The 25,269-nt window shown below is 34.8% G+C and overlaps 1 protein-coding gene across 10 annotated transcripts in view; it reads left to right on the plus strand.

Annotated features, from left to right (window-relative positions):
• LOC145694434 (uncharacterized) overlaps positions 1-25,269 on the plus strand; it is a 238,260-nt gene that overhangs the window by 72,922 nt on the left and 140,069 nt on the right. For 2 of the 10 annotated variants that reach the window (XM_081770647.1, XM_081770646.1), the window contains exon 2: positions 21,706-22,984. The exons of 2 other annotated variants lie outside the window; for them this stretch is intronic. In XM_081770647.1, coding sequence (XP_081626773.1) covers positions 21,706-22,687 — 982 coding nt within the window. In that variant the 3' untranslated portion in view covers positions 22,688-22,984. Of the gene's footprint in view, positions 1-3,089; positions 3,949-5,420; positions 5,663-21,626; positions 22,985-25,269 lie in introns of those variants that run through there. 6 more of the 10 variants (XM_081770650.1, XM_081770649.1, XR_014133009.1 and 3 more) reach the window with 5 other exon arrangements.

Genomic DNA, 25,269 nt, shown 5'->3' on the forward strand with positions numbered 1-25,269 from the left:
TCAGACTTTCCTCTTTCGTCCTTAGCAAGTTTTTCTGTGGAGTCAGAGGATACTGTTGAAAACGATTATCTTTTACTGTCCTTGTTGCTCGATTGCCTTTTCCTCCTAATTCTAAAAGAACATCATAAGACGTGAAGAAATTATAGAAAAAGTCTTCGTCCTAGTCATTATTTTCTATGATTGATGTGAGACTACGAATAACTTGTTGTTAATAGCATATTCTTATTAACGTTATCAGTGCTTTTGTCATTTGCACCATAGAGATCCATTGCATATAGATAACCGTTAGAAGAACATAAAAACCATATTTTGTAATCAAAATGGATTGGTTTTCCTGTAATAAACATTTTGCAGGTGTGATGCCCATAGTACGGAACCATGCTTTCAGCAATGCTCAGAGATTGGTAAAAGATACCAAACTGCTGCAAGTTCTGTAGTTCATCGTATATAGGTGTTATTTTCCCAAATTTGCCATCTCTTGGTAAGATAGAATTGTCAACAATATGGAAATATTTCTTTGTTTGTTCGAAACGGGCTCTTGGCATTACGGATGATACAATCGGTATACACAGGTCGTCTGCTGTACTCCAGTAGGACTTCTCAGAAGGAGAACATGATACCCACTGAGAAGTAATAAACCAAAAAATTTTAGTGATTGTTCATATGATATTTTTATGTGTGGAGCTCACTTCTGCTGTGCGTACAAATTAGACATTTGAACAAGGTGCTCAATGTATGATGGAGGCAAGATCTTAAAGAAAATATCTATCAGAGAACTAACATCAAGCTGAGGATGAGAAACCACAAGTTTTTCTGGTAAACAGGAAATGGCATTGAGGCAAGTTTTCGCAACATTTTTCCACTTAGGCACACACTGTTTCCCTTTATTTTTAGATGATGAAGTTGGTGGTATATTTTGTAGCTCATTTGCGTTAGATGTCATTATTCAATGCCACTATCAACTCACCACGTACGTCGTTATTCATAACAGGAACTAATTTTTTCTTCATTTATGTGTTCCTTGTCTGATATGTCATCTGTTTCATCTGGAGGGAGAATGCAAGCATCCGTTTCCTCATTATCAGAAACACAAAGTGTCTAACGTGTCTTCTATTTCATCCAGCGTAAGAAATTTCCTTTAGATTTCGCGATTTTAGACAACAAATACTCAAACTAACTCGCTACGTACCGATGTTCCCAAATGGGAATATTAAAATATTTCAGTTGCACAATAAGAAACGATGGTCTCAGACGCACGTTCACTCACACAAAAAAAAAAGCACTCACATTGAAATCTCAACTGGCTACAAACATTCTTGCTAACTTCTATATTACGTCGTAAGCACGCAGTATTGCAACCTCTTGTAAAAAACACGAAATCTTCAATTGTAAAAAAATCAAAAGAAATTATTTAATATACATTGTTGTGAAATTGAGGCAAGTAAAACAATTAACAGTTCATTCTAACGACCACAATTAATAACAAATCTATAACACGTAAAATCCTGCTAATTTCGTCACAATTAACAAACAAAATCCATAACTCGATTCTCCATTGGTCCAGTCCATTACAGAAAAAGGGAGATCTGGAATGCCAATGTAACAATTCGTTACGCAGTGTAAATGCTGTCCAGGTCCTGGAAAAATATGTGATGTATACGGGCAAGATACGTTATAAATGACAAAACACAAAAATTGGTTCGACTTCTTTCGTTCTAGAAATGTCGATGTCCAAGATGCTCCTCGCACTGGGCGACCAATCATAGCAAAAGTGGACATAAACTGATAGGCCTTTGTCAGCAGGCATTTCACGGTCAAGTACCTATACTTCTTTTACCATACAGTGTTACGTAAACCATTTGGAAGAAGCTGGCTAAAAAGAACAGCTCGATGTTTGGGTACCACATGATCTGACTCAAAAACACTTACACAATCGAAGGACCCTCGAACGTATATACGCAATTGAAATGATATGCAAAAGGGAAAAAGCAAGATTGAGTGTATAAAATTTAAGAAAAACTTTAGGGTACTATAATGATACAGGAAAGAAAAAAGAAAAGAAAGCAACACAGCGATAATATAATACGGTAAATATTATTCAATATCTCAGAGAACAATAAAATCGCAGAGTATTTGGTGATTCATGTGCTGTTATGAACTGTATGACGCGATCACTGTAATTATCATTTGTTTACATATTAGTTACATTTGTAATATATGCTAATTACATATAATATATCACCTTAATAAACTTCAAAACATTTGGTAACAGTCTCACTAAATTCACACAGACTTACACACCTTACCGAGTAAGCCATTAGCAATACAATTTTCTTTAAACAGTATTGAATAAATAATTCTACCACCTCAAGATTTCGTTTCCAATCTGATACAAAAGTTTTACAAGATAAAGCGGTTAGATGCCCTGTTTGAAGAAGCTTCCAACGCTCTCTGTCAAAAATTCGCATTCACTGTTTTCTGTTATTACATTCTCATCAGGAAGTTATTCATACGTTATTTCAAGTACGTCTAGGGGTAGAGATTTAATGTGTAAAAAATATTCAAGTATTTATAATTTACACTGAAACAAATAATATAATAATTCCATTCTAATGTTTCAAATACGATTTTATATCTTATTACCTTTTTCATTAAATGCGTGAGAAATGTAAAAAAAAAAAAAACTAAAATTTGTTCAAGAATTAAATCTTAATTTTTCAGTACCATCTATGAGCTACTATAAAATACATTTCCCTTGTATTTTAATTAAGATGAAGCGAGAAAGGTTGATTTTTCAAAATTGGTCCTTTTTAAAAATTAAGTTTATTCCGTGGAACTCATAGTATAAGATTAGGAAGTATGTGAAGTTTTACTGGAATTTCGAAAACAATTTATTGTAAGAATCTGAAATTATATTCTGCTTTTATAAAAATCTACATATTTCTGAAATTAATTTTAAAAGTGTGCAACTCTTCCCTGGTTCCCATAACTCACCACGAGATGGTGTCTCAGTGTGAAGTTCTACCCATATCCATCCCAATCAACCTATATTTCGACACTATTTTCTCAAGTTGTTCCTTCGTTTTCAGATTATATTTCAAGAATTGGAATAATTGACCTTTCCTAAATGCTTAGTCTGATAAATTGATCTTGAGCTAAAACCCCACACACTTCTGAAGAAGCCTCGGTGACGGTAATTTAAAGCATTTTTCACCTACTACGGCGAACGAAGTGGAAAAGAAATAAAAGAATAGGTAAAACTTTTCATAATAAGCTTTTGTAGATCATTCGTGAATACACAAAAATATGTCAAGGATGGATCTGTGAACAGTAATGTGATGTTGTTGGACCTCTGTCATTGCCCCGTCAATAGGAATAATCTGTCCTCTCGAAGAGATCAAGCAGGCTGTACCAGTTACTCTTGTTTGAATGAATGGGAAAACATGAGATTATAATTAATTTTCAGGTGAAAGTTGTAGTAAATTCATGTATGACAACTACATACGACGAAGTCCAACAGGTAAAGATATCTACTCAGAACAGTGATGTATTGTGGGGATGGCGGCAGGCCGGTAGCCAGTCCAAAAATGTAAGGGGCCCTGGTAGGAAATAATTAAGTTTAACGTGGGTGGTATCTTCTAAATTTAGGAAGACATACAGTTTAAAAAGTGTAACCGTCTGACAAAGCATCCACTGCTCAGTCCATTCTTGGTGAATTCTTAACCGGAATGTAATAAATGTAAAATATCATGAATAATTAATGTTGTTGTATATTTAGGTAAAATTTCTGATATCGTAACTAATATTTTGAAAATATTTACGTGTATTCTTACCTGAATTTAAATTGTGTGCGATATCTTTGTCTCATAGTAGTAATGATAACTAAAATAATAGTACTAATAAAAAAATAATGAAAACGAATATATATTTATTGTGTTAGTTTTCCAATGTGTTCGAAGATGTTTCTAATGAAAGTAAATATTGAAAATGAATGTTTTATTATAGCAGTAATAATCATGTGAAACTTAAGAGTATAAGGCACTACCTTAGTAAATGTTTTATCTTACTATAACTATTCAATATATATACAAATATAATATTTTGTTTTTTATACAAATCCTCAAATATCCTATCTTGAAAGGAAATATTAATAACTTTGTTTATATTTTGATGTGTTTAAAATTGTGGTACTTAAGTATATTAAAACAACAAATAATAATATAATAAAGACATTAATAATCTTTATTAGAATTATGGCCCAACCGTAATCCGAAATTCCTTTTGTATGGCTCACGTGTTCGTTACCGTACTTCCGAATGAACTTTAAAAAATTTTTTTCTTCATACTAACACAAGAAGATGTAATCGATGTTAACCTTTTGAAGACCAGTGGAAGAAATTTGATTTAAAATAGTGAAGTGATCAGTATTGCAGGGTTCTGTTTGTTTTTCAGTCCCGTCAAAACAAACGTCTTGTCGAGCGCCTATGTAACCATATGGTCCAGCTAATCGAATATTGATGAAGAAAATTTTTATTTTTATATAAACGTCGTATAAAAGCACTCGTAGAAATTTTTCAGTCAGCAAACAGATGAATATGTATATATGTGTGTGCGTTGCGTCTGCGAAATCATGGTGATCCTCTCGTCTCCCCAAATAAGGTGCTAAACTTCAGCAGAGGAAACAAACTTCGTTTCTAAAAATTCCTGCCTATGGGTTGTCATAGCTATTTTTAGCTTTGACATCACCAGGCTGCATTGAGAGTCTGTTCGCTACGTAGAAACGCGAGGAGACGGGGAAATACTAAGTTACTCTGACAATTGTTCCTGGTGTGACAACAGCTCGTTACCATGGAGGCTGTTCTGGACGAGTAAACGCATAACACTGAGTGTATTATTATACATTTGTTACGTCGTTAAGTACAGTGCTTTAACACATTAAAAGTGAGTTGACGATAATAAAAATGTTGCCTCAAAAGTTAAATCTTAAGTAGTAGCGCACCGTAAAGTTTGCAGTCTATCGAAAGAAGACAAAATGGTTGGAAGGGGAATGCACCCCGCAACCTTCAGGACATCCCCCTTGGAATCACCAAAGTTATTTTACTTCAGCATCAGAACGAGTTTAAAGTGCCAGTGTGAAATTGTGGAAAATAACGATGTGGCGAAATACAACCCGTAACCTGCAACTACCGCGTCTTCCGCGATTGTAAAAAGAATAAGCGGGCCAAGTGTTAAATTCTATTACTATATTCAGTTATTCAAATCAAAGTGCCAAAATGTAAAGTAGTATGTGTTTGAGCAATTTTAGTGCTGTTTATTAAAGTGAAAAGCAAAATCTTGCATATCCTTTACCAAAATAATTATCATAATATAAATTTATATTATCTAATTTTAAGAAATAACCTATTTTTTTTCCTTTCCAGCATAGATAACCAATGCCTACGCAACATAATAATTTTCACATTATTAAATGGCATAGGCATTGAGAATACAATTAGAATCAGCTTTTATGTCGATTACCCAGAACGTTCAGACCCGAACTCTGAACCGTGTTGTCCAGTGGCTATATGGTCAGCTTTGGTAAACGAACCAAACTGTTATTAAAGTCTAAAGGAGACGCACAAAACATAGAGAGCGGTATTCAAAGAGAATTCGTTAGTCGAAGGTTAGTCACAGATTAGTTAGTAAGCATACTAATTCTTTACTAAGGAAGATGCACTTTTTGATATTCAGAGTCTTCTTTGAGTACAACTAGAATGATGATTTGAGTATGAATTATTTATAGAACCCCTATGCATCGGTGAGTAAAACAAATGTGACAACTATGGAAAAGTAGATAAGCGCATGCGTAGTCTTAAAAATGAAAATACATAAATTAGGAAATACGAAATATTGTGTCGCACCCTAAGCCATAGGTAAAAGATTTTCTCTGCTCTAGATTAATTAATCACATTTCAGTAACCTCGTCCAATACTACGTCCTAATCAGAGACTCTGAATACAATTTTGATAACAATTCTTTAGGCAAACCCATAGTATGGTGTTAATAAGACATCAAAACGACTCTGCATAAGGCCCAGAGGATCGAATCCCGGACTGTTGTAATTGCCCAAGACCCCCTAGGGAACTGCAGAACACGAACCACATACAGTAACAAAGTGTTCCACGAAATTGACTTAATTTTGACCGAAAATCGTATACGTGATATCTTTCAAATTTTGGTGGCCTTTACAGTGACTGCTTCCCATACCTCTAAAAAAATGAACACTTTCGGTAATTAGAACTTTTATTAAAAGTCGACATTATAGCCAAAATATGGCTAGATGTTCTATCTTACATTGTCAGTTGATACTTAAGGAAAAAATGAAAAAAAAAAAGTAGAAGCAAGAAATGAATGAAAAGACTTTAGTTGATGTTTCCATTAGTATAGCTACGTTACGTTATAAATGACAAAACACAAAAATTGGTTCGACTTCTTTCGTTCTAGAAATGTCGATGTCCAAGATGCTCCTCGCACTGGGCGACCAATCATAGCAAAAGTGGACATAAACTGATAGGCCTTTGTCAGCAGGCATTTCACGGTCAAGTACCTATACTTCTTTTACCATACAGTGTTACGTAAACCATTTGGAAGAAGCTGGCTAAAAAGAACAGCTCGATGTTTGGGTACCACATGATCTGACTCAAAAACACTTACACAATCGAAGGACCCTCGAACGTATATACGCAATTGAAATGATATGCAAAAGGGAAAAAGCAAGATTGAGTGTATAAAATTTAAGAAAAACTTTAGGGTACTATAATGATACAGGAAAGAAAAAAGAAAAGAAAGCAACACAGCGATAATATAATACGGTAAATATTATTCAATATCTCAGAGAACAATAAAATCGCAGAGTATTTGGTGATTCATGTGCTGTTATGAACTGTATGACGCGATCACTGTAATTATCATTTGTTTACATATTAGTTACATTTGTAATATATGCTAATTACATATAATATATCACCTTAATAAACTTCAAAACATTTGGTAACAGTCTCACTAAATTCACACAGACTTACACACCTTACCGAGTAAGCCATTAGCAATACAATTTTCTTTAAACAGTATTGAATAAATAATTCTACCACCTCAAGATTTCGTTTCCAATCTGATACAAAAGTTTTACAAGATAAAGGGGTTAGATGCCCTGTTTGAAGAAGCTTCCAACGCTCTCTGTCAAAAATTCGCATTCACTGTTTTCTGTTATTACATTCTCATCAGGAAGTTATTCATACGTTATTTCAAGTACGTCTAGGGGTAGAGATTTAATGTGTAAAAAATATTCAAGTATTTATAATTTACACTGAAACAAATAATATAATAATTCCATTCTAATGTTTCAAATACGATTTTATATCTTATTACCTTTTTCATTAAATGCGTGAGAAATGTAAAAAAAAAAAAAAAAAACTAAAATTTGTTCAAGAATTAAATCTTAATTTTTCAGTACCATCTATGAGCTACTATAAAATACATTTCCCTTGTATTTTAATTAAGATGAAGCGAGAAAGGTTGATTTTTCAAAATTGGTCCTTTTTAAAAATTAAGTTTATTCCGTGGAACTCATAGTATAAGATTGGGAAGTATGTGAAGTTTTACTGGAATTTCGAAAACAATTTATTGTAAGAATCTGAAATTATATTCTGCTCTTATAAAAATCTACATATTTCTGAAATTAATTTTAAAAGTGTGCAACTCTTCCCTGGTTCCCATAACTCACCACGAGATGGTGTCTCAGTGTGAAGTTCTACCCATATCCATCCCAATCAACCTATATTTCGACACTATTTTCTACTACGTTTCTTTATTAGTAAAAAGATTCCACCACCATTCCTTGGATCTTAGTTTTTGTCTGTACGTTGCAAGAAAACGATCCAGAACGTCAACTCCTCCCATTCCTTCATTGTACTTTTGAATAACGAATGGTCGACTAATTGGAACCTTTTTCTTATTTACACGAGAGTATCTCTTCACTGATCCTAGTGGCAAGTGTGTAAAACAGTTTGATCCAACAGCTACAACCGCACTGTAATTCCTCCTTACAAACCACACATTACCATCACTTTTGACGTCAGACTTTCCTCTTTCGTCCTTAGCAAGTTTTTCTGTGGAGTCAGAGGATACTGTTGAAAACGATTATCTTTCACTGTCCTTGTTGCTCGATTGCCTTTTCCTCCTAATTCTAAAAGAACATCATAAGACGTGAAGAAATTATAGAAAAAGTCTTCGTGCTAGTCATTATTTTCTATGATTGATGTGAGACTACGAATAACTTGTTGCTAATAGCATATTCTTATTAACGTTATCAGTGCTTTTGTCTTTTGCACCATAGAGATCCATTGCATATAGATAACCGTTAGAAGAACATAAAAACCATATTTTGTAATCAAAATGGATTGGTTTTCCTGTAATAAACATTTTGCAGGTGTGATGCCCATAGTACGGAACCATGCTTTCAGCAATGCTCAGAGATTGGTAAAAGATACCAAACTGCTGCAAGTTCTGTAGTTCATCGTATATAGGTGTTATTTTCCCAAATTTGCCACCTCTTGGTAAGATAGAATTGTCAACAATATGGAAATATTTCTTTGTTTGTTCGAAACGGGCTCTTGGCATTACGGATGATACAATCGGTATACACAGGTCGTCTGCTGTACTCCAGTAGGACTTCTCAGAAGGAGAACATGATACCCACTGAGAAGTAATAAACCAAAAAATTTTAGTGATTGTTCATATGATATTTTTATGTGTGGAGCTCACTTCTGCTGTGCGTACAAATTAGACATTTGAACAAGGTGCTCAATGTATGATGGAGGCAAGATCTTAAAGAAAATATCAGAGAACTAACATCAAGCTGAGGATGAGAAACCACAAGTTTTTCTGGTAAACAGGAAATGGCATTGAGGCAAGTTTTCGCAACATTTTTCCACTTAGGCACACACTGTTTCCCTTTATTTTTAGATGATGAAGTTGGTGGTATATTTTGTAGCTCATTTGCGTTAGATGTCATTATTCAATGCCACTATCAACTCACCACGTACGTCGTTATCCATAACAGGAACTATTTTTTTCTTCATTTATGTGTTCCTTGTCTGATATGTCATCTGTTTCATCTGGAGGGAGAATGCAAGCATCCGTTTCCTCATTATCAGAAACACAAAGTGTCTAACGTGTCTTCTATTTCATCCAGCGTAAGAAATTTCCTTTAGATTTCGCGATTTTAGACAACAAATATTCAAACTAACTCGCTACGTACCGATGTTCCCAAATGGGAATATTAAAATATTTCAGTTGCACAATAAGAAACGATGGTCTCAGACGCACGTTCACTCACACAAAAAAAAAGCACTCACATTGAAATCTCAACTGGCTACAAACATTCTTGCTAACTTCTATATTACGTCGTAAGCACGCAGTATTGCAACCTCTTGTAAAAAACACGAAATCTTCAATTGTAAAAAAATCAAAAGAAATTATTTAATATACATTGTTGTGAAATTGAGGCAAGTAAAACAATTAACAGTTCATTCGTTTATAATACCACTCAATGTCGGGCAGAAATATACAAAATATACACCGCTAGAGCACTGAAAATTTCCTGTTTCCAAAAGGGAACAATGGTACCTAAACGGTTAACGAAAAAGTTAATTACTTACAGTTACGAATTAACTGAGCGTTCGAAGGGAGTTAGAAGCCACGCAGATGTAATTTCATTGCACGTTTACCACCATGATAATACCACACGGCGTTACGTCACGATCTGTTGGAGCGAATGGAATGTAATTTCTAATCTGCTCCGGGATCCAGGTCAGAGAAATCGGTTTCAATGTCTGAGTCAAATTAAAACTTATCCGAATTTGTTATATATTGTTTACAATTCTGTGAATTTTACAGTTAATCTGTAAAAAGTGAATGCTTGCGTGTTAATTCCTCTGGTATAGAAATTAACAGAGTAGAGTTTGAAAAATTTAAAGTAGTTGTATCTAAGACATCATAGTTTGGAAGAAATCGTAGCCTTTATATAAATGTTTGGTTGTAAACTTTAACTGGAAAGAAGAAAACATCAAAGTAATGTTGGTTCAAAATTTGCACACACTCCCACTTTTATACACTCCACACACACACCACACTCTGTATATATATATATATATATATATATATATATATATAAAACTAATCAATCACGTGTGGGACATGGAACTCGGTTCGTAGTCTGATTTTAATCAATGAATTGATATACACATGTAACTTACGAATCAGCAGAAGAGTACTGTCAAGGTGACAGACACCCTTGGGTTTGGAATGGGGGGAGATATGAAAATAATCGAAAAGGGCAGCTGTCAGTATCGAATCCATTGTTTTGGAGGTCACTAAACTAATCGCTGGTAGATTCAGTAACACTAAGCCCAAAGTAAGTCTAGAACAATCTCAATTTGCACATCGATATTTATTTTGTTTATTTATAATAATAATAAATATAATATTTATTATTGTTATTATTAATAGTGAATTGTAATTTTACCGGATTAGACACGGATAACGCAAAAATATTACTCTTCTGTATTTATTTTCGTCAGTTTTTATAAAAAAAATTTTCATGCATCTGCTGGTGTTTCAACTGGAGATTATGAAACAGAACTTAATGTCGTTCACGATAATAATTTTTTAGCTAACCAACTGCAATAGTTTTTTTTTTAAATTGGTTTTTGGAATAAAGCACACAAGAAATGTAATTGTAAAATGTATATTGATAATCGTACTCGTTGAGTAATTGACGAAAACACAGCATGCTGGTTATTTACTGATATGAAGAACAAATCTCAGAAATACTCTCGCTCTTTAATATTGAGAATGTCGCCAATGATCCGTAATGTTTCGAAACTTGTTTCAAGGAGGAAAAGCTAGGAAATAGTTCGTGACATATCTAGGTCGATATTTACACTCCTATAGATTCTAGAAAAGATGTTAACCCATTTCATTGGTCTAACAAAATGGACGTTTTTTCAAATTGTACCCTATATTAAAAGCCAATATCCGTCATTAATTGTTCAAAATTCCAGGCGTGTATATAATAGAACTAATGGTAATTTTTTCATGCGTCTTACCTATGCATTTTTACACTTTTCCAAATTCTAAAAAAAAAAAAAAAAGACATCAGTGAAACACTTCCATGACAGTTTCTCATATTGGCGTAAATAACAGGTCAAAATTTAGAACAAATGGAAAATAGAAGGAAGAAAATATTTCCGTTGCTGGTACATAATGACATTTTTACAGTAGATTGCTTGAAATTATAGGAAATCTTTTGTTTTTTTTTTCACCCAGGTAATAGGTATAAGAAAATTTCAAATTATATTTTTTTGCGTTGAGAAGCAGAAAAGCTACTATTAGAAATTCGAAGTTCGATAAGGTTTCAAATAGAATGATTGGTAACTTTTTCGTAACGTTTTCTGGACTTGTAGTTTTTAATCGTAACCATTCTACTTGAAAGTGCGAAATGTATAATTTCTTATCTTGTAATTTTTATGAGATAAGTGTAGTAAATTTCGAGCTTTACCTTTCCGTAATTGAGAAAAATGTAAGAATGTACTTAGCTACAAGTTACAAAGAGAGTTTAGTTCGTTCTATATCAAACACATTCGGGATAAGAATATCATGTTTGCACCTTATTGGAACCCAACGTCGAAGTATATATTTGACATCATGCTAACTCTACTGGCAAGCTATGACAAAATCCTGGATCGTTGTATATAATCTTGTTGGACGGTTGGACATCTAAAATGCTGCTTTTCGCCTTGTAACTACGGATGGTTCAAATTGAGATCCTGACATTTTTTTCGGTGAGTGACATAAATTGACATCATTTTTGGGAATTTAGGAAACGTAAAAGATCCCTAGTACAGGCCACGAAAAATTTCCCGACCGCTCTATTTCAAGTATATTTTGAGCTTCAACCAGCTACTATATTGCATTTTTCTTTTGCTTCTAACTCAACAAAATGGCACCTGAGGTCAGGTCTTACTTACTAGATGACTAAAATAAATTATGTGTTGTTTTTTTTTCTAGATTTTGGGCGTGAGAATGACCCTAGATACAAAACAATCATTTTTTTTATCTGTTTCGTTTCAAAAGTCTTTTTACATTATGCGGATTATTCTCTCTGTAGCTTGTAATCGTATGTACTTTCGGCCTTATTTTACTTTTATTATAGGAGTGAAATAAATATTTTTGTGATCTCTTCACAGTGAATGAATCACACTCTGCATTTTATAGAAATGTTTCTTGTATGCTTTAGTAGAAAATATATTGTAAAATAAAGAATTTTTCTTTTTCATTTCTTAAAATGGTAGCGAATCTGAAATTCGAAAATTGTTTCTTCTGGTTTTGAATCTCATAATTCCACCTCTAATTTTTGAACTGTATACAGAAGTCTTTTTGGTATGTTATTGTACATAATGTGCATAAAACCAATGCAGCTTTTGAGACTTTTAAACTGTTACGTGCATAAGTTGCAGAAGGATTATAGAACGGTTTTCTGTCCGTTCGTCTGTCAACAGCTATCCGAACAAAAATTGCAAAAGAACCGAGAAATGGATTTCGGAATCGGTTGAGCGTCCGAAGAATAGTTTCCATCTTCTCTGTTTACTGTATTCAAGCCTGAAGTGGTTAAAATTTTTCATTTTCAATTTAAACGTTTATTCATAACAGACGGAAATTTTAATATAACTAGAAGCGGACGTCTGTGCACGATTCATCGTCTTAGCACAACATTCAAGGCTATTCAGATTATTTATTTATTTATTTAACAATCACCAAATACAGCTCAGAGGGCATTTTATAGTGGATACCTAATAACCACAATAAAATTCAAAATTAATTGGGAAAATGTCGGCCAGGGCCTCTTTAGTTGGTACTAGCTTGGTATTTGCCTAGTAGGACAGAGGGAGACTGGAAAACCCCAGTCAGGATTGTCGGCAACGGGAATGGATGGAACCCACGACCTCCCGAATGCGAAGGCAACGCTTTACTACTTGAGCTATTTCTCCTCGGTTCTCCCGAAACCGAAAGTAGTGCAAATTTACTATTACTTCAGGTTAGTGACTGATTCCCGTGCAAGGTAAACGGTCAGTACTTTCAAGATTATTTTATTATGAGTATTTCAGTCTCTTTAGAATAGGTCCCATTTCGTCCGTTAACCCTGTTTTCAAACCGAACTTTATTCAGTTTAGTCATTTTGATTTTAGCCTTTATTGCCACAGAAGGTAGCTGTAACACATAACGAGAAGCGGTTGTTGGTAAATCATTCAGTATATGTATATGACATACGTACCATGACTGCCTATAACTCTGTCAAAACCGGTTGTTGTTCGAATTCACTATTACTTCAGCTTTCACATTTTCTGCTAACTCCTATTCAAACCGGAACAATTGAAACCGAGTATGATGCATTTCGGTTTAAATATTTTTCTCCATAGAACGGGGACGATAACAGATATTGACAAACAATTTTTTACATTCAATAGACGGTCTAAAGAGGACATACTACACGCGCAACACACTAGCAAATTCGGAAGTGTTTGAAATTTAATAATATAATTCGTTTCTATAATGACTTCTATATACAAAAGACGGTAAGGGATATCGAGATATGCTTTGTTACAATTGGTTCGGCTTTCAAAAAATAGGTTCCATCATCTTCGTTAACCCGCTAGTTTTTTAAATGACCGTTTCCAGTTTCAACATTATGGCTTCTGAACAAAGACAGACAAGCGTGTGTATGTGGATTTTTCTTGGTTCACCTTTTTTGTTCATTCCAATATTTCATTCCTTTCTCATCATTCCTTTGTCCTTTAGCCTAGCCGACCTATTCGTGAGACGTGAAACTCAGGAATTCATTTAATTTAATTTTGAATGGACACGGGTCAATGGTTGAACATTCACCTCTGATACACGGGGGCCGTGCTGCGATTCCAGCTCGCGCCAATCGGACTTTGTGGTAGACAAACACGGTGTAAGTAGGTTTTCTTGGGGTTCTTCTATTATCTCTGTTTCAATATTTCTTCCATTTCTCATAATCCCTGTCTTGTTTATCCTGGTCGGCATAAGCGTGTGACACAACACTTAGATTTCATTTTCGTATCAAAACGAGAACGGTAGCAGATTGGGTAACGCGGGTTTCTGAAAACAATTCGGCGTTTAATTGCAACATATGATAACGAGAAACACTTTTGTGCAGTGGATTCAGCTTCGGAACACAATGTATACTGACTATTCTCAACAATCTTAAAGTGAGTCCACACTGGCTCAGTATTACAGCTTTCGCTTCTGGTGCGTGGGTCCCTGCTTCGACCGTAAGTCTTGCCAAGTGAACTTTGTGTTGGACAAACACCGTGTGCATGGGTTATGTCGGGCTTACCCCCATCCCTCTACTATAATTCCACAATTTCTTTCATTTCTAATCATCACTGTCTCTTTTAGCCTAACCGGCGGAAACGTAGAACATAAAACTTAAAGAATTTTAAAATTGGAAGTTGATCACATTTATAATTACGTCCAATTTCAGAACTGATTTTCTTACAGCAAAAGCGCTAAAAGATATTAAGTTGCAGTTTCTTGCAATCGATTTGGCATTTAAAAAACATGTTCAATTCCTCCGTTGAGATTCTATTCAAACAAGAAGTGATTAGAAATAACGATTTGTGGTTTCAACATTTATCTTTACACAACAAACACGGTAATAGATAAGAGAAGTATTTTCTTCAAACGGTTCAACGTGACTATTTACTGCACTATATGAAAAACAGAAGTCTTAGATTTACCATTGCGGTTTGAACACTGATTTCCGTAGATCCAAAAGGCTAAGAAATAGGGATGTGTTTTTCGAGTCGAGTTTGCTGGTCGAGAAAACGTTACGTTTTCCCATCGAAGCTCTATTCAAACCATAAGTGTATAAATTACCAGTTTCCAGTTTCAACTTTTATTGACATGAAACGAACATTGTAACAGGTACAGTGTAATTATTTTGTTTAAAAAGATTTCAGCCATTTTCAACGTCTCAGGACAAGTTTGCCTAACTATCGACAACGCTGTTCCATAACAGAAATTGTTTCAAGCTTACCTTTATTACCAGTTTTAACACTTATATCTGTAGAACAAAAACGATGAAACATATCGATATGAGTTTTAATTCATTTAGTTTGACAAGAATTGGTTTTAAGTTTTACGTTAACTCTAAGATGAAACCAAAAGAGGTTGAAATTGTGCATTTCTGGTTTCAAAGGTTATAATAGAACCCAAATGATAATAGATGTCGACAAATAATACTTGGAATGGATATAACTTCTGCTTCTTATATAAAACCTTACAACCCGCAGCATCGTATCGAAACCAGAAGTGGTTGAATTTATTAATGCATCTGGTATCAGATTTTCATCGAGAAAAACTCGAAAAGATGTAGGGGAAGTATTTTGCGACCTTTTCAGCGTCCCAAGTGTAGCTTCTATCTCACCTCTCCACCCTCTATTCAAATTGGAAAGGTTTCAAATTAACGATAGCTTTCAACATTTATCTGCATAGAATTAATAGAGTAAAAGAGACTAATGCCTTCAGTACATGGAATCCGTGTCCAAGGAACAAACACTATCTTTGATCCTGTTCTCTATTGCAAGCAGTATTTACAGATGTATTTCCTCCAGTCTGAATATTGAATTCTCTTAGTTTGGAAGTCTTAGTTTCACACTTCAAAACTATATTCACTTGTTTAACTTGGGTATTGGTACTGATGACTCGTGTAATATATGTCATTAGGTTGACTCCTAGTCATAGATGAAAAAAATCGAGCAGTGAAACAGATTTGTGGCAGACGTGCGTACTATTTTGACATTTACCTTGTATATTTCGCACATTCGCTAACATTCCTATCACTTATTCAATCAATTAAAAGCATTTTGCAAACTCGTTTAACTTGATCATTTGTAGTTCTCTTACTGTAAACAAAATATTTCTGAGATTTTTAAAGAGCTTTTTATTTCCTCATTTTCATACGTACGCAATAATTTTTCCGCTTCTATCATTCTGCTAAATATCTTATAAATAAAAGCTAAAGTTATTGGGCCTTATGCAGAGTCGTTCTGGCGTGTCATTAGAGCCATGCTGAAGAATTCGACGGCCTCTAGTATGACTTTAATCATACGTCAGAGCGACTCTGCATCAACTTGTGATAAAGCACCGGACTTACAAGAGTAAGTTCGTGAGTTCGATTCTAATTTGGGTCACACTTTTTTGGTATGCAATGATATATTTGTTAGTGCATGTGTAATTATATCTGTAAACTTTCGTCCTGTTCTATGAATTTTATTTATGTGTGTGTTACCAATATTCGCTTGTAAAATTCTAAAGCAAAATACCAGTGATGTGTTGTAGAAGAAATTTCCTTTGGATGTAAAATAATTTATGTAAGTGATGGAGATAAATGTAGATATTTGTATAGACCTATCACACAGCTACAGTTGTATGTTTAACATATGACCTGTAAACATTACTTGTAATCGAGTAGAAAGGAGATACTGTTTGTTGACCAGATTCACAAGATATCTCAACTGTAAATAATGCACATGCAATTCTACGTTCAAAAAGGGATCCTTTACCCAACTATATTGCCTTTAATTGAGCTGAATAAAATTACATTGTGCAATATATTGTATTATATAGATGGTCAATAACATGCAGGAAAGAAGACCTAAGAATTTTCAAAACAAAATTTTGAGTAAGTTACTTAACGTTATGTGAAGTAAATGAAGGTTCACGTCGCTAAATGTATACTTGAAATTTTCAAAAGAAAGATATCACATATATTTACAAAAGTAATGCAATCAAATTTGTCTAAGGTAGTAGGTTCACTTTGTTCGCGACAGAAATATGCATGGAAATTGTAATATTCTTCTGAAAGTATAAAATTATGTTGGCGGGTTTGTAGTTCAGAAGCGACAAGAGTATATTATACAACGGGAACCTATTAAAGTGCGTGTTAGGAATCCAGGGTAGCTTGGTTTATTCGTGGATTATATCCAGGAGAGAAGTTTTTTTTTTCTGACGCCATGAGCCTACGGGACCGCTTAATCACAGGGTGTCTGTGTTTTTTATAGTACCGTATGTATACTAAAGTTTAAAGATAAAGAGTATATTGCGTTTTCTTCAGTTTTCACATATGCAGGTAATATTACACATCAAAAATTACTATCAAAACTTGTAATGGAACTCGGGTCTGTTGGAAATATTTAAATCTTTAGGTCTTCATTTAAACTTTCCTGAACGTATGCACAATAAGTTCTTTGCTTGTAGCCAGCGAAACAAACACCTTATAGCGAGGGTGGCACTTTTAGAACAGTATGTCCAAAAAACCAATGCTTAACTTCAACTTTTGAACTCCAGAGAACGTGCAGCATATACAGCCAGGGTATGGTTATTGTACCCTGGCTCAGGATCGTTGCATTTTCACAATCTTATTTTTGGCTGGATTGAAATATTGACCAGTTTCAAGACGTATTTCTACAAAGAAAAGGAAACTTAACTAAGAAAATATAAGTGTATTGTGTACTTTCTTCGGAATCCGTTGGTAAAGCTTCGAAATAAGATATTTTTTAAATTTTTATTTTAAATGTGTACTTCTTTTCTAGTTTCGGCCTTTTACATATTTATATATGTTAAGTGTTCATCACAACATTAAGTATATCGTATCGTAATTTTCAATCCCTCTATCGTGTGTTTAAAAAGATTATACCATGTATGAACCCTTAAAAGTAAGTAGAAGTACTGTAGAAAAAATTTCCACAAGGTGTTGTTCCGTAAACATTTTTGTGTATTAACTTGCGAACAAAACCGGCAATTTGGACTAGATTTACTCAGGAAGAAATTGTGATTCTGAGACATATTTGGTCAGTTCATATAAATAAACGGGAAATTGCGTTATTCAGATGAAAAATGATGAAAATACTTTGTTTGCCTGATTTTTTTTTTTAATTATGTGCCACGAGGCCTCCTGTAGTTGAAGACGTTTCACATGTTATATAACCGAAACTACTCTGTATGTTGTGTTTAAGGTGTATGGGTTCACAGCTGAATAATTTTTCATTATATTCCAACGGAAATGTAGATATCGTAATTTTTTTTTTATATATGCTGGCAAAACTGTGATCACTAAACTCCATCAGATGATGTGTAATGGATATCTGTGAAATACATTTTATTAGGAGGGCAGATCGGAAAGTAACGCACAATAAAGCAAAGCACAAATAAAGTCACGTATTTGATCCACTTTTCTACTGTCACCAACTTTCTCAATACGTTTCTATCACCGTGGCACCAGTTTCAACATGCCCTGTTCGTGAAAGTGGAGTATAGAATGTGCGGACTGCTGTTTTCAGTTTCGCATTTGTCGCAAAATATTGACCGGTGAGGAATTTCTTCATGAGACCAAACAGCTGTGAAAGTGAGACCAAAGAGACGTGTTGACTGGCAGTAATGATTAAGTTTGACGTTGTCGGCATTATTGTAGCGACGTTTGTCACACAGGGCACGCCGCAATATTAACCAAAGTTTTAATTTACGCTGCAGCATTTACAGTGGTCCCGTGTTTAACAAATTCCCCAATAAATCAACAAACGTCCCAGAAGACTGTCACAAGCACTTTTCTCGCAAATTGAATCACGTTTAGTTTTTTTTTCGTGTTGGAAACCAGTATGTTTCCACTCCATAAAGACCTGCTTGGTCTCGGGCGTCTAATAGTATGCCCCAGACATATCACCATTGACGATTGCTTACAGATGGCATTACGTGTTCGGTGATCCAAGCATGTGATCATTCGCTGGCCTTGGTGGTTACCTGTCAGGTTCTTAAGCACCTAGCGAGCAACAACTTTACGGAATTGCAACGTGTCCTTAGCAAGGTCGTACACTAGAGCAAATGAAATGTTTAATTTCTGCGATAAGTTTCGCAGGTGCACACGACGGCCATAAGAATTACTGGCTGGATGGCGCGGATAATCTGTGGTGTTGAAGGTGTTACTGGGGCCCGGAGCGTGGCGGAATGCACAATAACTGGAAACATTGCAACACTCCATACAATCGTCCCCATATACGGCACGCATGTTACATATACGGCACACCAGATTTTCTCTTGGTGTATGCCGCTTGATTCATTGAAATATAATCATAACTGGCTTCTCCTAAGATGTGGAGGACAGTAACAGGACGCCATACTTGTTTCGTAGTACAAGTTTCTGTCGCTAGAGCTACATAGGAAAACAAAGAAATCTCTTTAGCGCAAATTCCAAACTCTCTCCACATCCAATTTCACGATTCCAGCTGGAATACCTGGGGAGAAAAAATTATTGTGGTTTACAATTATCCCTCGAATTTAAACCATATGGTAATTTTATATATTACGGAAATTTCCCGTTTTCGTTCCTTAAAGCCAATAACACTTGCCCACTGAATTTAAGTAAAGACTCTAACTACGAGGTCTGACAATAACGGAAGATGAATGTCTTTTTTAGCTCATGCTGGCATACCTGCAAACTTAAACCGCCACTACAAACGGGGTGAGGGAACTTGTGCGAGTTGATATCAGACGCACATTTTCTCGATTTATGTTCAGTTCATCCGCAATCATTTTCAAGGTTTATCTATTCTCGTCTATCCAGTCGGAGACGTTCCCTCTCTCTGTGCTCTCTTCCATTCATATAGTTGTGAGTCGCCCACTGCGATGTTCATCTTCGATTTCTGTTCTGCCTTCCGCAAACATTTTGTACCAACAATACACCCCTGCCATTGATAACAGTTTATTTCCAAAGCCTTGCTAAATCTTCCGGTACGTTATTGAGGCAATCTCACCAAGTTTCATACAGAAGAAGATTGCGTTTCACTGATCAATATCACGTGCTTCCGTTGTTGTGACGGGGGTCCAACACACTATCGCACCCTTTAACTTCTAACTTCACAATGAAAAATACTTCGTGCGTGCCACATGCTGTGCTATTGGACAAGGCCCATGGCCACACGCTGGCGACAGTTTCACACTGCAGCGGTGTCAGCAGAAGCTGAAACAATTTTCTTATTAGTTTATTGTCGGACTTCGTATATTGTAAATTTCACCTTCGTAACATAATCCACTTGTCAGATACTTTGCTTTTGGCGTACAATTTAAAAGTGTTCTGCTACTCATAGAACACTGATTCTAATGATAGTAACGTGAAAATACAATAGAAAGTAACAAAAGCGGAAGACAGAATGTTCATCTGTGTAAAGTTTTCTTTCAAGCTATTCACCCGCTTCCTGAAATTACAGCAGACAAGCTGTATCTCAACTGTAATTACTGATAAATATTATGCTGAATGTTTCTCTTCTCCATCTTAAATATATTATTTTCCCATACACCTTTGCATTTATTTTGCGTTTATTTTAAACGATAAGCTTATGTTAAATTTTCTTTCTTTAAAAGAGAGATACATGAGATGATATTTTTACGTATATTTCTTGATCCACCTTCTCTCCTTATTATACCAACTTGAATGAAAGTAACGTAATAAAAACTGAGTTAAAGGTACGTACTCAACATATGAGCTAACTGATTTCAAAAAGTATAGCTGCCTTTCTTTTATAATTAAATGTATACCAAGTTTCTTTCATTTTCTTTATATTCACGGTGTAGCATTCTCAAAAGTTTTTATTTAAGAAGAATGCATTTTTCACTTAGGTGAATATTAATAGACTTAAAGATTGTAATGGGATTAATATTTAATATCTCAGAGCATTCAAATGATTTTAGAAGCACTACTAGAGATTAGTATACTGCTTGGAATGACGTATTTTATTCAAAATTTTAAAAATGGTTATAGTCTTGTTTTCTTTCTTTGTCATAATACGAACAGTTTTTGTTAGTTTTAATTGCAAAAATCTAACCGAATTACTAAATTTTCTACCACAAAAATTAATGATATAGTACACAAGCATTGTCAGTGGGTATACCACCATTTTCACCTGTAATAAGCATATGTTCATTCCATAGTGTAGAGTATGTATGTTAGTATGTATTTGAGTTAAATCCGATAACTCATAGATAAATGTAGATACGATTTGAGATAGTAAAGGAAAGTACATCCTTCTGTTTGGAGAGTAGAAATGATACTGAAAACCCTCAATAGTTCTCTTCTCCTAATATCTACAAGATTTTATGTAATATTACAATATTATTATAGATAAGTTTATGAGGCGAAAATGCAAAAACTCGTATCTCCAGTTTTTATAGAGTTTAGATTTTGGTTGCATTCAATTCCCCAAATTTGATTCTACGTTTGTGGAAAAGCTCCTAAACGAAAACTCGATTAAAAAAAAAAAAAAAACGTAAGAAAACTAAGTTTTAAAACCTGGTATCGTATATAAGATAATGTAAAAGCACAACAGTTTTATTGCTCCTGATATTTGGGTTTTGATTAGTTACGAGGTTTTCCACTTTCGCCCTTGTAAAACTTATGATTACCTTGAAAAGTCTCACGTTAGAAATGCAATATTTTTGTTGCTCTATTCTAGATGCAAACTTCTGCTTTTCTTTGTTGTTCCATATAGTGTACCTAGATTTCCACTCTCTAGTTTACTGAATTTCCTACAGGGTCCATACACATACTCTCTCCACAAGAGGTAATATGTTCAGAACACAAAGGCTAATAATTTCTCATTCAGATGAAAAATCTCATGCATGCAACAACTTTAACCCAGGAAATAGTAGGTCACATACACCAAGACATACGTTAACACATGACAGTGTTAAACATTTTCCTTACCTAAAGTGTGATAAAGTACTTTGTCGAAATTCAATTATGACAAGAAACGCGTTAATACATACCAGTGAACAACCCCACAAGAACCAAGAGTATTTAAAGGGATTAATTGACTCTTCAATTTCGGTTATACGTATGGGCATACAAACAGGTTTAAAGAATCTAACATGCGAAGAGTGTGGTAAGAAATTTAGTCGGCGTTCACATTTAGCTAATCACATGTTAATACATACAGGAGCAAGACCTCACACATGCGAAGAGTGTGCAAAGAAATTTAGTCAGCGTTCACATTTAGCTAGACACATGTTAATCCATGCAGGTGATAAACCTCACACATGCGAAGAGTGTGGTAAACAATTTAGACAGCGCTCAAATTTATCTGCACACATGTTAACACATACAGGTGAAAAATCTCTCAAATGTCAAGAGTGTGGTGAGAATTTTGGTCAACGTTCATATTTAGCTAAACACATGTTAATACATACAGGTAAAAACCATCATATATGCAAAGAGTGTGGAAACAAATTTACTGAGCGTTCAAGTTTAGCTACACATATGTTAATCCATACAGGTGAAAAACCTTACACATGCGGAGAGTGTGGTAAGAAGTTTAGACAGCGCTCAAATTTAACTGAACACATGTTAATACATACAGGTGAAAAACCTCTGAAATGCCAAGAGTGTGGTAAGAATTTTATTCAACGTTCACATTTAAGTGCACACATGTCAATACATACAGGTGAAAAATCTCACACATGCAGTGAGTGTGGTCGCAAATTCAGTCGTAGTTCATGTTTAGCTAGACACAAGTAAAACATACAGGTGCGAAACCTCACATATGCAAAGAGTGTGGAAACAAATTTAGTCAACGTTCAAGTTTAGCTACACACACGTTAATCCTTACAGGTGAAAAATCTCACTTATGCGAAAAGTGTGGTAATAAATTTAAAGACCGCTACACTTTAACTGCACACATGTCAATACATACTAGTGAAAAATCTTTCAAATGCGAAGAGTGTGGTAAAAAATTTGGTCAACGTTCATATTTAGCTAAACACATATTAAGAAATACAGGTAAAAACTGCACATTTGCTAAGAATGTGGAAGCAAATTTAGTCAGCAATCAGGTTTAGCTACACATGTTAAACCATACATGTGAAAACCTCACACATGCGAAGAGTGTGGTAAGAAATTTAGACAGCGCTCAAATTTATCTGCACACATATCAATACATACACGTGAAAAATTGACAAATGCCAAGGGTGTGGTAAGAATTTTATTCAACGTTCACATTAAACTAGACACATGTTAATACATACAGGTGAAAGCTACACATATGCTAAGAATGTAAAAACAAATTTAGCGTTCAGGTTTAGCTACACGTGTTAAACCATACAGGTGAAAAAATTTACACATGCCTAGAGTGTGCTAAGAAATTTAAGTGACGTTCATGTTTAGCTGAACACATGTTAATACATGTAGGTGTGGGACATTTAACCCGCGTTGAGACTTGACTAAATATATCTTAGCACACAGTTAAGAATCTTATACACGACAAGACTGTGTGTGTGGTTTCGTTAAACTGCTTTTCTTGTAAAAACGTTGATACAAATAGGTGAAATTTCTCATTCATGTCAAGGGTTTGGAGTTGGTTTAGCGTGTTATCCAAACCACGAGCTGCCGCCGGGAATCGAACCTGGGATTTTCACATCAAATTGTGTACGGTAACCACTTTCCCATGAAGGAGCTCCCATGCCAAAAGTATGGGAAAAAATTTGTGCGTTTTAGCATTCGGCAGAACTCGTTAATTAACAGGAAAAAAGGCTCAGTATGTGAAAATGGATTTAGTTTAAGTTCAGTTTTGGCAAATCATATGTTAGCACAGCTGATGTATCGAAGGAGTGTGGAAAAAAAAGATAAAAAAGTCGAAAGATATAAAAACATGCAGTTAATAAAACACAAATGCCATGAGTTTATAAAATTTTCTCGCCAATTCAAATTATCCGAAACAACCACAAAACACTGGCACTTCCAAATATGATCAAGGAATTTGCTGACCCAGGTCGTCTTAATGTATGTTGAACCAACATGTTACGTGGGTCTTGCGGGAATGAGAAAGTGAGCGTCCATAGATACTTCACCATGAACATATAGTGTACCTTAATAGAACACTAAGAGCATGTCCACTGAACGTTTGTATAGATCTTAATAGTCCCCCATGCAACGTGCATTACATGTCCGCTTTTTGGAGAGCAAGTGGGTCAGTCAGGGACATTGCGGACGTAAGATGTTCAGTATATATCATGAAGACATCGTTGTGTACGTTTACAGACGTTCACTTGTCATTGATCTGAACCTTAGTAGAGGTAAATATTTGTCAAAAATTTTCGACTAAACATTGAGGAAGTCGAATGTGTGACCAGTGGACACCAAATACGTATCTGTATAAAAGTGCAAGACATGTGTGGATGTCAGTAACTGAGTTTTATGAACGTACACAGACGCCCAATATTCTGCCCTAGACGTAAAATGCATGCAAAATGAACGTTGAGTGTGTATCAACTGGACGTTCCTAAGTATGTAGAGGTACGTCCACTGGAAGATTCATACGTATATGGAAGGACGTCCACTAGATGTTAGACAATATGTGTGTGTGTGACTATGGATGTGAACGGACGTCGAATGTCCAAACTAAAGGCAGCTCATAAGAAAAATCATATCGGCGAAAACAAAGTTTTCTCGCGTCGAACTCATACATTAAACGTACATTTTATTATAACCATATACAACATTTATTCAGTAGAAGAGGTTGGTTTTGTTTCCTTAGTTCCAAACAAGAAACCTTTTCGTTTTACCGATTTTTTTTTCCTTAAGAGACACCTCTAAGTTTGGCTACATCAGACGTCTGTAGCAGTAAAACACAGCTCGTAGTACCAGCGTACCTGTGGAAACAAAAATGTCATAATCAAAACTTTGAAGTCTACAATAAGAGCTACATAAAAAGTGGATACCAATGGAGAAGCACTTGTAGAAACATTGTAAAATGTACTTCAGCAATCAGATCTTTGATTTTTACACGGGTATTATATTTTTTATTACATTAACTCTGGAATACGTTCAGTAGCTAAACCACAGTTAAGAATTACTGAACTACATTTTACAAATCTTTCACAAACAAAGAAAAAAGTATATACGCCCTTGTTTTGGCTTTACTCTTCAAGGAATATCTACTACAAAACAAAGACTTAAACATGGATAATACGTGTAATTCTTCCTCACGTGCAGGCAAAGCGCGATTGTATAATTATGAATACTTGGATTCGATGTAATTAAATTATATTTGACAGAGGTGACTGTATTTACGTGATTAACTGTATAAAATTTACTTCAATTTT

Source organism: Thermobia domestica, chromosome 9 (assembly GCF_964235325.1).
Source record: "Thermobia domestica chromosome 9, izTheDome1.hap1.1, whole genome shotgun sequence".
Taxonomy (NCBI): domain Eukaryota; kingdom Metazoa; phylum Arthropoda; class Insecta; order Zygentoma; family Lepismatidae; genus Thermobia; species Thermobia domestica.